This window comes from Loxodonta africana, chromosome 3, assembly GCF_030014295.1.
Source record: "Loxodonta africana isolate mLoxAfr1 chromosome 3, mLoxAfr1.hap2, whole genome shotgun sequence".
Lineage (NCBI taxonomy): Eukaryota > Metazoa > Chordata > Mammalia > Proboscidea > Elephantidae > Loxodonta > Loxodonta africana.
In genome coordinates, this window is record NC_087344.1 from 90,262,454 (window position 1) to 90,275,520 (window position 13,067).

Sequence of the window (13,067 nt, forward strand, 5' to 3'; positions counted from 1 at the left end):
CCTGCTCAGGCAAATACTGTAGGCGGTTCTGCTTCCCGCCCCCTACCCCTTTTTCATTTATAACTTCCCCCGCTCCCTTCTTCCCAGCCCGGCTCTTCTGGCCAAGTGCACGCCCGGCCTATCACTATCTTGGCCGGGGGCGGGGCCAGGTCAGACTCCGCCCTACCACTGTCTTCCTCCCCCTCCTTCCTCACCTCTGTGCATTTTACAGGTGAGTCTTCCTAGCTAACCTTATTTTTCTTAATCATTCAACATTTAAATGTACCTCTTTTCCATTCAGAAGGAGGGTTGAAATGGGCACCATTCCCATTTCACGGAAGAGGAAACAGAGGCTCAGAGAAATTGTTACTTGCCCAGGAAAATACAAAGCTAAGCTCTGTACCATCAGTAAAAATGCTGTACCCTAGTGACTTCCATCTAAAACAAACCTTGCCACTTCACTTACTCTTTCTGCCTGTATCCTATCTTCACACTTGTAAAACCATTACTATATTATGTTAGTAATTTCAAAGATCTTTTAGTTTCTTTGGACAAAACTTTTCAATTTCCATGCATTTAGGTGATTTCCTAGACAAAGGACTTTGCCATTTTAAAAATAAGTCTCACTCCCATTTTTTGTTTGTTTATTTCTTCTAAAATTATTGTAAAACTGTATTTTGGTGAAATATATTAAAAAGTTTGTCAGTTGAACCAATTTTTAAATGTACAATTCAGTAATGTTAATTATATTCACCATGTTGTGCAAGCATCACAGCTATTTCCAAAACCTTTTCATCATCCCAAATAGAAACTTGGTACCTGTTAGTGGCTGCAACAAAGGGCTCAAGCACAGCAATGATCACGAATGAGGATGGCGCAGGACTGGGCAGTGTTTTGTTCTGTTGTACACAGGTCACTCTGAGTAGAAACCGACTTCACAGCACCTAACACCACCACCAACTGTCCATTCCCTCCTTCCCCAGCCCCTGATAGCCACTAATAAACTTTTATTTCTATGCACTTGCCTATTCTAGATATTTCATATAAGTGGGATCATACAACATTTGTCCTTTTGTGTGTGGCTTACTTCACTTAGCATATTTTCAAGGTTTATCAATGTTGTAGCATGTACCTAATTTCATTTCTCTTTATGGCTAAATAATATTCAGGTGTATAGGCATACCACATTTTGTTTATCCTTTCATCTGTTGATGGCCACTTGGGTTGTTTACACCTTTTGGCTGTTGAAAATAATGCTGCAGTGAATATTGATGTATTGAGTTCCAGCTTTCAGGTCTCTTGGGTAAGAGTGGAATTAATGGGTCACGTGGTAACTGGTTAACTATTTGAGGAACAGCCAAACTTATTTTCCATGCTGTTATTGTTGTTAGGTGCCATCGAGTTGGTTCCTACTCATAGCGACCCTGTGCACAACAGAACGAAACACTGCCCGGTCCTGAGCCATCCTTACAATCATTGTTACACTTGAGCTCATTGTTGCAGCCACTGTGTCAATCCACCTCGTTGAGGGTCTTCCTCTTTTCCGCTGACCCTGTACTCTGCCAAGCGTGATATCCTTCTCCAGAGACTGATCTCTCCTGATAACATGTCCAAACTATGTAAGACGCAGTCTCACCATCCTTGCCTCTAAGGAGCATGCTGGCCGCACTTCTTTCAAGACAGATTTGTTCGTTCTTTTGGCAGTCCGTGGCATATTCAATATTCTTCGCCAACACCACAATTCAAAGGCATCAACTCTTCTTCAGTCTTCCTTATTCATTGTCCAGCTTTCACATGCATATGATGCCGTTGAAAACACCATGGCGTGGGTCAGGCACACCTTAGTCTTCAGGGTGACATCTTTGCACTTCAACACTTTAAAGAGGTCCTTTGCAGCAGATTTGCCCAATGCAACGCGTCTTTTGATTTCCTGACTGCTGCTTCCATGGCTATTGATTGTGGATCCAAGTAAAATGAAATCGTTGACAACTTCAATCTTTTCTCTGTTTATCATGATGTTGCTCATTGGTCCAGTTGTGAGCATTTTTGTTTTCTTTATGTTGAGGTGTAATCCATAATGAAGGCTATGTTCTTTGATCTTCATCATTAAGTGCTTCGAGTCCTCTTCATTTTCAGCAAGCAAGGTTGTGTTATCTGCATAACGCAGGTTGTTGATGAGTCTTCCTCCAATCCTGATGCCCCGTTTCTCTGTATATAGTCCAGCTTTTCAGATTATTTGTTCAGCATACAGATGGAATAGGTATGGTGAAAGAATACAACCCTGATGCACACCTTTCCTGACTTTAAACCAATCAGTATCCCCTTGTTCTGTCCGAACAACCGCCTCTTGATCTATGTAAAGGTTCCTCATGAGCACAATTAAGTGTTCTGGAATTCCCATTCTTCGCAGTGCTATCCATAGTTTGTTATGATCCACACAGTTGAATGCCTTTGCATCGTCAATAAAACACAGGTAAACATCCTTCTGGTATTCTCTGCTTTCAGCCAGGATCCATCTGACATCAGCAATGATATCCCTGGTTCCACGTCCTCTTCTGAAACCGGCCTGAATTTCTGGCAGTTCCCTGTTGATATACTGCTGCAGCCATTTTTGAATGGTCTTCAGCAAAATTTTGCTTGCGTGTGATATTAATGATATTGTTCTATAATTTCCACATTTGGTTGGATCACCTTTCTTGAAAATAGGCATAAATATGGATCTCTTCCAGTCAGTTGGCCAGGAAGCTGTCTTCCATATTTCTTGGTACAGACGAGTGAGCACCTCCAGCCTTGCATGTTTGTTGAAACATCTCAATTGATATTCCATCAATTCCTGGAGCCTTGTTTTTCGCCAATGCCTTCAGAGCAGCTTGGACTTCTTCCTTCAGTACCATCAGTTCCTGATCATATGCCACCTCTTGAAATGGTTGATTATCGACTAATTCTTTTTGGTATAATGACTCTGTGTATTCCTTCCATCTTCTTTTGATGCTTCCTGCGTCGTTTTTCCCCATAGAATCCTTCACTATTGCAACTTGAGGCTTGAATTTTTTCTTCAGTTCTTTCAGCTTGAGAAACACTGAGCATGTTCTTCCCTTTTGGTTTTCCATCTCCAGCTCTTTGCACATGTCATTATAATACTTTACTTTGTCTTCTCGAGAGGCCCTTTGAAATCTTCTATTCAGTTCTTTTACTTCATCAATTCTTCCTTTTGGTTTAGCTGCTCGACGCTCAAGAGCAAGTTTCAGAGTCTCCTCTGATATCCACCTTGGTCTTTTCTTTCTTTTCAGTGACCTCTTGCTTTCTTTGTGGATGATGTCCTCGATGTCATTCCACAACTCGTCTGGTCTGCGGTCACTAGTGTTCAATGCATCAAATCTATTCTTGAGATGGTCTCTAAATTCAGGTGGGATATACTCCAGGTCATATTTTGGCTCTCGTGGACTAGCTCTGACTTTCTTCAGTTTCAGCTTGAACTTGCATATGAGCAATTGATGGTCTGTTCCACAGTGGGCCCCTGGCCTTGTTCTGACTGATAATATTGAGCTTTTCCATTGTCTCTTTCCACAGATGTAGTTAATTTGATTTCTGTGTGTTCATCTGGCGAGGTCCATGTGTATAGTTGCCATTTATGTTGGTGAAAGAAGGTATTTGCAATGAAGAAGTCATTGGTCTTGCAAAATTCTATCATTCCATCTCCAGCATTGTTTCTATCACCAAGGCCATATTTTCCAACTACTGATCCTTCTTCTTTGTTTCCAACTTTGCATTCCGATTGGCAGTAATTATCAATGCATCTTGATTGCATGTTCAATCAATTTCAGACTGTAGCAGCTGATAAAAATCTTCTATTTCTTCATCTTTGGCTGTAATGGTTGGTGCGTAAATTTGAATAATAGTCATATTAACTGGTCTTCCTCATAAACTAGTGCCATCGAGTCTTCCTCGTAGGCATATGAATATTATCCTATCACTGACAGTGCTGTACTTCAGGGTAGTTCTTGAAATGTTCTTTTGACGATGAATGCGACACAATTCCTCTTCAAGTTGTCATTCCCAACATAGTAGATTATATGATTGTCCGATTCAAAATGGCCAATACCAGTCCATTTTAGCTCACTAATGCCTGGGATATCAATGTTTATGCATTCCGTTTCATTTTTGATGATTTCCAATTTCCCTAGATTCATACTTCGTACATTCCAGGTTCTGATTATTAAAGGACGTTTGCAGCTGTTTCTTCTCATTTTGAGTCGTGCCACATCAGCAGATGAAGGTCCCGAAAGCTTTACTCCAGCCACGTTATTAAGGTCGACTCCACTTTGAGGAGGCAGCTCTTCCCCAGTCATATTTTGAGTGCCTTCCAACCTGAGGGGCTCATCTTCCAGCACTGTACCAGTCAATGTTCCACTGCTATTCATAAGGTTTTCACTGGCTAATGCTTTTCAGAAGTAGACTGCCGGGTCCTTCTTCCTAGTCTGTCTTAGTCTGGAAGCTCAGCTGAAACCTGTCCTCCATAGGTGACCCTGCTGGTATCTGAATACCGGTGGCATGGCTTCCAGCATCACCGCAACACACAAGCCCCCACAGCACGACAAACTGGCATAGTGGTTGCCATTTTATATTCCCATCAGTAATGCATGATTCCAATTTCTCCACATTCTTGCCAATACATGTGAAATTTTTCTGAATGTAGCCATCCTAGTGGGTGTGACAGGAGCCCCAGTGGTGCAGTGGTTAAGCACTCAGCTGCTAATCAAAAGGTCAGTGGTTCAAACCCACTAGCCACTCTGCAGAAGAAAGATGTGACAGCTTCCATAAAGATTTACAGGCTTGGAAACTCTATGGGGTTAGTTCTGCTGTCCTGTAGGGCCTGATAGCAACTGGTTTGTTTTTTTTTGTTTAGTAGGTGTGAAGGAGCCCTGGTGGTGCAATGGTTAAGTGCTCAACTGCTAACTAAAATGTTGGCACTTGGAACCCACTCAGCAGCTCTTATGGGGCAGTTCTACTCTGACTCAATAGGGTCTTGACAGCAATGATTTTTGTGTTTTTGGTTTAGTGGATGTGAAGGACCCCTAGTGGTGCAATGGTTAAGTGCTCAGCTGCTAGCTGAAGGACTGGTGGTTCAAACCACTCAGCGGCTCCATGGGAGAAAGACTTGGTAATCTGCTCTCATAAAGATTACAGCCTAGAAAACTCTACTGAGTCGAAAATGACTTGACAGCTAATAACAAGGACTAATGACATCAAATATCCCTTTATGCGCTCAGTGCTATTTGTATATCTTCTCTGGAGAAATGTCTGCTCAAGTCCTTTGCCCATTTTTTAACGATGTTTTCTTTTTGTTGTTGAGTTATATATTTTTAAATTTTTATAATGTAATATTTAGGAGGTACACAAAGATATGCAATATTTCTCATTTATTAGGATGTAAACTCCATGAGGGCAGAAATGTTTTTTCTCTAATGTATCTCCAGTGTCTAGAGCAGCGCATAGTACATAGTGTTGTTGTTAGGTGCCCTCAAGTCAATTCCAACTCAGAGACCCTGTGTACAACATAACAAAACACTGCCTGGTACATAGTAGGCACTCAACATTTCCTATTTCTTGTATCAATTAATAAATACATGGACACCTACCACCAAATTTATGAAAAAACACTATAACACAGTTGAAGCCACCTGTAGACCCTCCATATTACAAAACTTCCCTTTCACAAAGAAGTACTGACTATCCTGAATCTGGTGTTTAGTATTCCTGAGCGTTTCTGTTAATTTCTACAAGATATGTATGTATCCTTAAGCAATACATAGTATTTTTTGCAAGTTTTTAAACATTATGTCATTGGTATCATACTGCATATATCCTTCAGCTTCTTTTCCCACTTAGCCTTGTTTGTAAGCTTCATCCATATTGATACGTATAGTTTGGAGTTATTTTCACCTCTGTGTGATATTTCATAGTATGAAAATACACAATTCACTTTTCCAGTGGTTTGCCATTACAAACAGTACTGTGAACATTCTTGGATATGATTTCTTATGTATTATCATTATTTTTTTTTGTCTAGAGCATATCCTTAGGGATGGAACTGCTGGCTCATAGAATTTCTACATTTTTCAAATTAAATATTGCCAAATTATTTCCAGTGAAGCCCTGGTGGTGCAGTGGTTAAGCATTCAGCTGCTAACCAAAAAGTCAGCAATTCAAATCCACCAGCCTATCCTTGGCAACCCTATGGGGCAGTTCTGCTCTGCCCCGTAGGTTCCCCATTAGTCACAATCGACTAGACGGCAATAGTTTTTTTTTTTTTTTAATTATTATTAATTGTGGAGATCTTTATAACTTTGAACCTCTGTCCATTATATGCAGTTATAAATATACGTACGTGTGTGTGTATATATATTTTTTTCTTTTGCTGAATTATTTGAGAAATTTGTTGAAGACTGTATTAGTCTCCTAGGATTGCCATTAAAAATTACCATAAATTTTGTAGCTTAAAACAACAGAAATTTATTCTCTTACTGTTCTGGAGGCCAGAAGTCTGAAATCAAGGTGTCCGCAGGGCCACGCTCCCTGCAAAGTCTCCGGAGAAAGATCCGTCATTGCCTCTTCCAGCTCCTGGTGTTCCTTAGCTTGTGACAGCATCACTTCAGTCTCTGTCTTCACATAGCTTTCTTCTCTGTGTGTTTGTGTCCAGACTTCCCTTTCCTTTCTCTTATAAAGATACTAGTCATTGAATTTAGGGCCCACTCGAAATCCTGGACTTCATCTCGAGATTCTTAACTAGTTCCATCTACAAAGACCCTATTTCCAAATAAGGTCTCATTCTGAGGTTCTGGGAGGATATGGATTTCTGGGAGACCCATTACACAGGCCATCTGAACTTTCACCCCCAAATATTTCAGCATGAATCCCTAAGAACAAGGGCATTCCATATAACCACAATATTTTACCACCCTCGTGGAATTTAACACTTACATAATACTATTATTTAATATGAATTTACTCCATATGGGTATCTACAACTTTTTTTTTTTTTTAATCTAGGATAGATTTTTAAAATCTGAACAGAAGATTTCAAAGGGCAGCTGGAGAAGACAAAGTATTATGATGACATGTGCAAAGACCTGGAGATAGAAAACCAGAAGGGAAGAACACGCTCAGCATTTCTCAAGCTGAAAGAACTGAAGAAAAAATTCAAGTCTCGAGTTGTAATACGGAACGATTCTATGGGGAAAATATTAAACAACATAGGAAGCATCAAAAGATGGAAGGAAAAGACAGAGTCACTATACCAAAAAGAATTTGTCGACATTCAACCGTTTCAGGAGGTAGCATATGATCAGGAACCAATGGTACTGAAGGAAGAGGTCCAAGCTGCACTGAAGGCATTGGTGAAAAACAAGCCTCCAGGAATTGACGGAATACCAGTTGAGATATTTCAACAAACGGATACAGCACTGAAAGTGCTCACTCATCTATGCCAAGAAATTTGGAAGACAGCTACCTGGCCAAGTAACTGATTGGAAGAGATCCATATTTATGCCTATTCCCAAGAAAGGTGATCCAACAGAATGTGGAAATTATCCAACAATATCATTAATATCATATGCAAGCAAAATTTTGCTGAAGATCATTCAGAAGTGGCTGCGTTAGTAAGTATATTAACATGGAACTGTCAGAAATTCAAGCCGGATTTAGAAGAGGACATAGAACCACGGGTATCATTGCTGATGTCAGATGGACCCTGGCTGAAAGCAGAGAATACCAGAAGGATGTTTACCTGTGTTTTATTGACGATGCGAAGGCATTTGAGTATATGGATCAAATTATGGATAATATTGTGGGGAACAGGAATTCCAGAACACTTAATTGTGCTCATGAGGAATCTGTACATGGATCAAAAGGCAGTTGTTCAAACAGAACAAGGGAATACTGCATGGTTTAAAGTTAGGAAAGATGTGTATCAGGATTGTATCCTTTCACCATACCTATTCAATCTGTATGCTGAACAAATAATACGAGAAGCTGGACTATATGAAGAACAGGGCATCAGGATTGGAGGAAGACTCATTAACAACCTGTTTTATACAGGTGACACAATCTTGCTTGCTGACCACTGGGACTTGAAGCACTTACTAATGATCAAAGACCACAGCCTTCATTATGGATTACACCTCAACATAAAGAAAACAAAAATCCTCACAACTGGACCAGTAAGCAACATCATGATAAATGGAGAAGATTGAGGTTGTCAAGGATTTCATTTTGCTTGGATCTACAACGAACACCCATGGAAGCAGCAGTCAGGAAATCAAAAGATGCATTGCATTGGGCAAATTGGCTGCAAGAGACCTCTTTAAAGGGTTAAAAAGGAAAGACATCACCTTGTGGGCTAAGGTGTGCCTGACCCAAGCCATGGTGTTTTCAACCACCTCATATGCATTCGAAAGCTGGCCAATAAGGAAGACAGAAGAACTGATGCCTCTGAATTGTGGTGTTGGTGAAGAATATTGAATATACCGTGGACTGCCAAAAGAATGAACCAATTTGTCATGGAAGAAGTACAACCAGAATGCTCCTTGGAAGCAAGGATGGCGAGACTGCATCCCACATACTTTGGACATGCTGTCGGGAGGGATCAGTCCCTGGAGAAAGACATCATGCTTGGTAGAATAGAGGGTTAGCGAAAAAGTGAAAGATCCTCAGTGAGATGGAATGACACAATGGCTACAACAAAGGGCTCGAGTGTAGCAACAATTCTGAGGATGGTGCAGGACCGGGCAGTATTTCGTTCTGTTGTGCACAGGGTCACTATGAGTCGGAACTGACTCCACAGCACCTAACAACAAGGACTCAATAAAGGTTCATGCGGTACATTTAGTTGTCATCATGTCTATTCTTTCAAGATCCTCCATGTTTGGTCTTTTGTGATATTGACATTTTTAGAGCATAACTAGCTGCTTTGCAGAATTCTCTCCTTCAGTTTGAATTTGTCTGATAATTTTCTCATCAATAGCTTTAGTTTAAACATTTTTGGCAGGCCTGTTACATGGGTGGTAACGTGTTTCTCAGGGCCTCAGAGGCAATTTGAGATGCCAGTTAAACCCATTGTTGGTTTCCACACACATATTAGAATTAGTCTGCAAAGTTATACAAGAAACTCTGCAAGATCTTGATTGGAATTGATTTATAAATAAGAGATTAATTATAGCTCGCTATTAGATTTATTCCTAGTACCACATATTTTCTGTGCCACGTATCTTTTTTAAAACTTCTTGTGATAAATGGTTACCTTTTAAAAATTACATTTTCTAGCTATTTGTTGCTAGGGATTACATATTACTGATATTATTCCCAGCAGTTCTTTTTTATAAACTAAATTTTGTTACATTCACATGGTTCAAAATTTAAGGCACATAATGACACAGTGAAAAGTCCTCCTACCACCCCTTATCCTAGTCATTCAGTTCTCTTTTCCAGAGGTAACCAATGTAATCAATTCCTTATATCTTCTCCCAGAACGATTATATAGATACAAGTATATTGTGTGCATACGCTCATATATGGTATGTTGCCATTAAATCAACGGTAGGGCTGATAACAGACATAAACTCAGACGAAGGGCCTATTGTGGGAAGTGCAGTTTGGTTTTATAATCTGATGTTTGTAAAGACTGTGTCAGGGCAGTGTTGATTCAGTGACAGAATTTTTGCCTTCCATGTGGGAGACCCATAATCGCTTCTGATCCAGTGCACCTCACATGCAGCAACAGCTTGTCTGTCAGTAGAGGCTTCTGTGTTGCTGTGATGATGAACAGGTTTCAGCAGAGCTTCCAGACGAGTGACTAGGAAGAAAGGCCTGGTGATCTACTTCTGAAAATCAGCCAGTGAGAACCCTACGGATCACAAGAGTCCAATCCACAGCTGATTGTGGGGATGGTTGGGCAGCATTTTGTTCCACTGTGTGCCGGGTTGCCATGAGTTGGGGGCTAACACCACGATAGCTAGGAACAACACAATGATTGTAGACTTCCCAAACCCTCTGGAAAAAGCCATTTACTGAAAATTTCAAAATAGATGACACAGCCATTCCCATTCAGTATACTTCTCTACAACAATTCCATGTGTTTAGGAAAAGAAAACCAGACTTTAAAAAACAGCAGAGCGGAGTCCTTCCTTGTCGAAGCCCCTCACTCTTCTTTCAGTGCGTACAGCACGTCATCCTGGCTGACGTTGAGCCGCACACGAAGGAGCAGGTCGTTCCTGCTGGGCTCCACGAGGAGCAGGCGACAGGAGCCCAGGCGTGAGCACACGGCCATAGTCTCGGACATGGTGGGGTAGGGCAGTCCCTCCATCCTGCACAGAACCACGTGCTGACTGTACACCTGCACGCAAGAAGCAAAGCCGAGGTGAGCTGCTGCAGGGTTCAGAGGCAAGGTATGACTGGGTCTGATCATTTTATTTCTTCTTTTGGGAAAATGAGACACTTGGTGTCCAGGATATGAAATACCTCAGAAATCGTCAATGGATACCTGATGATATACAAATGCAGAGGCGGAATGCAATGCTGGCCTTGAAATCGAACACCAGATCTGAATCCCGGTTCTACCATCTACCTAGGTGCGCAACCCTGGGCAGTGACACTTCACTTTCTGAGCTTCAGTTTCATCTATAAAATGTGCTGCCACCACCCTCGTGAATTAATGGATATAAACACACAGCAATTGTCACTGTTACAGACAGTCCTGGTCTCCAGGGGCTGAGAGTCTACAATTGAGACTGTCATAATCCAGTCAAGTTTTGCTACAAGGGCATTTTCCTTAGCTGATACGGTGAGCAGGTGCCACAGCACGACTCTTGGAAAAGCACAAAGGCCCAGAGAGAATACTGAATAAGGGGAGGGAGGAAGAGAACTAGAACCCCATCACAAAGCCCCCCACTGGGTCAGGTGAGTCTGTGCCACTTCCTGGTAATTGTTTGAGTTTATCCCCATCACCAAAGTAAGAGCTTATTAGAAGCAGAGATATTCGCTGATTCAGCTCAGTGTCTCTGGTGCCCACCACAGTTAGTGACACACTACAGGTATTCAGGAGATGTTTACAAACTAGATTGCATCACTCTTTGCAGAAGAGCTGTGTGGGACTCTTAGAAGGGGAACAGTAAAGGTCAAAACATGACCATCAACTAAGTTTTTAATAAACAATGTACCAACCCCGCAAAAAGCAAACCAGCTGATTCCAACTCATAGTGACCCTATAGGAGAGTAGAACTGCCCCGTAGGGTTTTCAGGGAGCAGCTGGTGGATTCAAATGGACAACCCTTTGGTTAGCAGCCAAGCTCTTAACCACTGCACCACCAGGGCCCCTTAGACAATGTACCAACAACCCATTAAAAAAGTAGCCAAAAGGAAAACATTTCCCTGACCTATGTTAATTAAATAAAGATGTCAACAACATGCACCACAGACATAATGCACACTCTCAGGTACACACACACATCTTTAACAATTCATTTTCCAAAGCAGCTCCTGACCTACCAACAGCAGTCTTAGATTGGACCCTTAAGGAACGTGCTCTAACGATTCCTTTTATGCAACCTCAAATAGCATTCAGAGTCTGATCTTTGTGATTGTTTACACGTGGTCTCATTCTGGAATCCTTGCCCCACTACAAAATAAGCTATAGTAGGACGGTAACTTCTGTCTTGTTCATCTTTGAAGCTCCTACTCCTAGAACAACCTCTGGCACAGAGTAGGCCTTCCATCTAACGTGCGGAAACCACCTCCTAAAGGTCTCTATTAATTAAAATAGGTGCTGGCCCGATGTTCTTTAGCATAATCAGGGTGGAACAAAATAGACAAACTGATATACACTGATAGGAATTCCCATGTATTCTAAAGGTACCAGAACAAAACCCAGAGGGAGACTGATCACCTGTTGAAATGTTGCTTCCTCCAGGCCTGTTCGACGGAACTCTGCAAGGATGGCTCTCAGGAAGCCCTGTTCCAGAACCGAGGAATTTCTTAAAAGAAATGAGGAGATGTGAGTGCTCCCAAGTGGCTGGACCACCGGCCCAGAGGAAAAGTCAAATAGTTTCTCTGTGTCTTTAGAAAAGAGAAAGAACTAGGAAATGTGTTCCCCTGTATTACTCAGCAAGGTTAGCCTTTATGCCTAAAGTCTTGAACTGTTACGGAAAATGTAAGGGAACATACCAGCACCCTCATTCATGAGCTGAGTATATCACTGGCTGTTTCCTGTTCCTTACCCCCATAATGCATGTATTCCACTAAGCCCCACATTACAGCGAACTACAGTACAGCTCAACAAATGGTGACTACCTGAGGTTTACCGGTCTGTCTCCCTGACTAGACTACACCCCTTAAGAAAAAGAACGTCTTTAGTAAATTCAGGCTCAGTGACTAAAAACTGAGACAAAGGAACACATTGCCATGGCCTTCCCAGACTCTGGACCTCTCCAGCAAGGCCCGGGTTAAATAAGAGGAAGCATCTTACTTGATGGCAGTGATGTATGATGATGAAAACATCTCGTCCACAGCTTCCATCAAGTGGGCCACAGTGACCAGGCCAGGGGAGTCAGGCTTCTGGGGGGACAACTCACAGATCTCGGTGGCACGCCTGCAAATGTCTAGGCAGCGTCGTGCATCTCCAGAGAGGGCTGCTACCTGCAAGAAGGACACTTTATTTTAATCACATAAGGTCCCCCTGCCATTTCAGCCCAGATCTATGCAATACTGGCCTTGCAATCACAATGCCAGGTCTGACTCCTGGTTCTGCCATTTACCTAGATGTCCAACCCTGGGCAAATGACCTTCTGAGCTTCAATATTATCTGTAAACCATACTGTCACATTAATTCTGTGTTCCACTGAAAAAGGAAGGTGGTGCTGGCAAGTTAAGTCCCTACTCCTGGCTGGGAGCCTGTGGACACATAGGAAGTAAACTATTGTGCTCTGCCTGGGACTCTACTCACTGAGTCCAAACCCTTGTCTTGGTTTTACGGGTAACTCCACAACGGAAAGGGCAGACAATCTCAGCTTTGATTAATATTAAGAAAGCCAAAGTCT

General features: G+C 41.8%; 1 protein-coding gene across 3 annotated transcripts in view; it reads right to left on the reverse strand.

The window, feature by feature from the left end:
- Positions 1-6,316: 6,316 nt before the first annotated feature.
- Positions 6,317-13,067, reverse strand: part of ORC1 (origin recognition complex subunit 1) — a 49,001-nt gene continuing 42,250 nt past the window's right edge. For all 3 annotated transcript variants that reach the window (XM_064281976.1, XM_064281975.1, XM_064281977.1), the window contains 3 exons: positions 12,497-12,666; positions 11,918-12,005; positions 6,317-10,369 (listed from right to left, as the gene is read on the reverse strand). In XM_064281976.1, the coding sequence (XP_064138046.1) occupies positions 10,175-10,369; positions 11,918-12,005; positions 12,497-12,666 (453 nt within the window). In that variant the 3' untranslated portion in view covers positions 6,317-10,174. The remainder of the gene's footprint in view (positions 10,370-11,917; positions 12,006-12,496; positions 12,667-13,067) is intronic.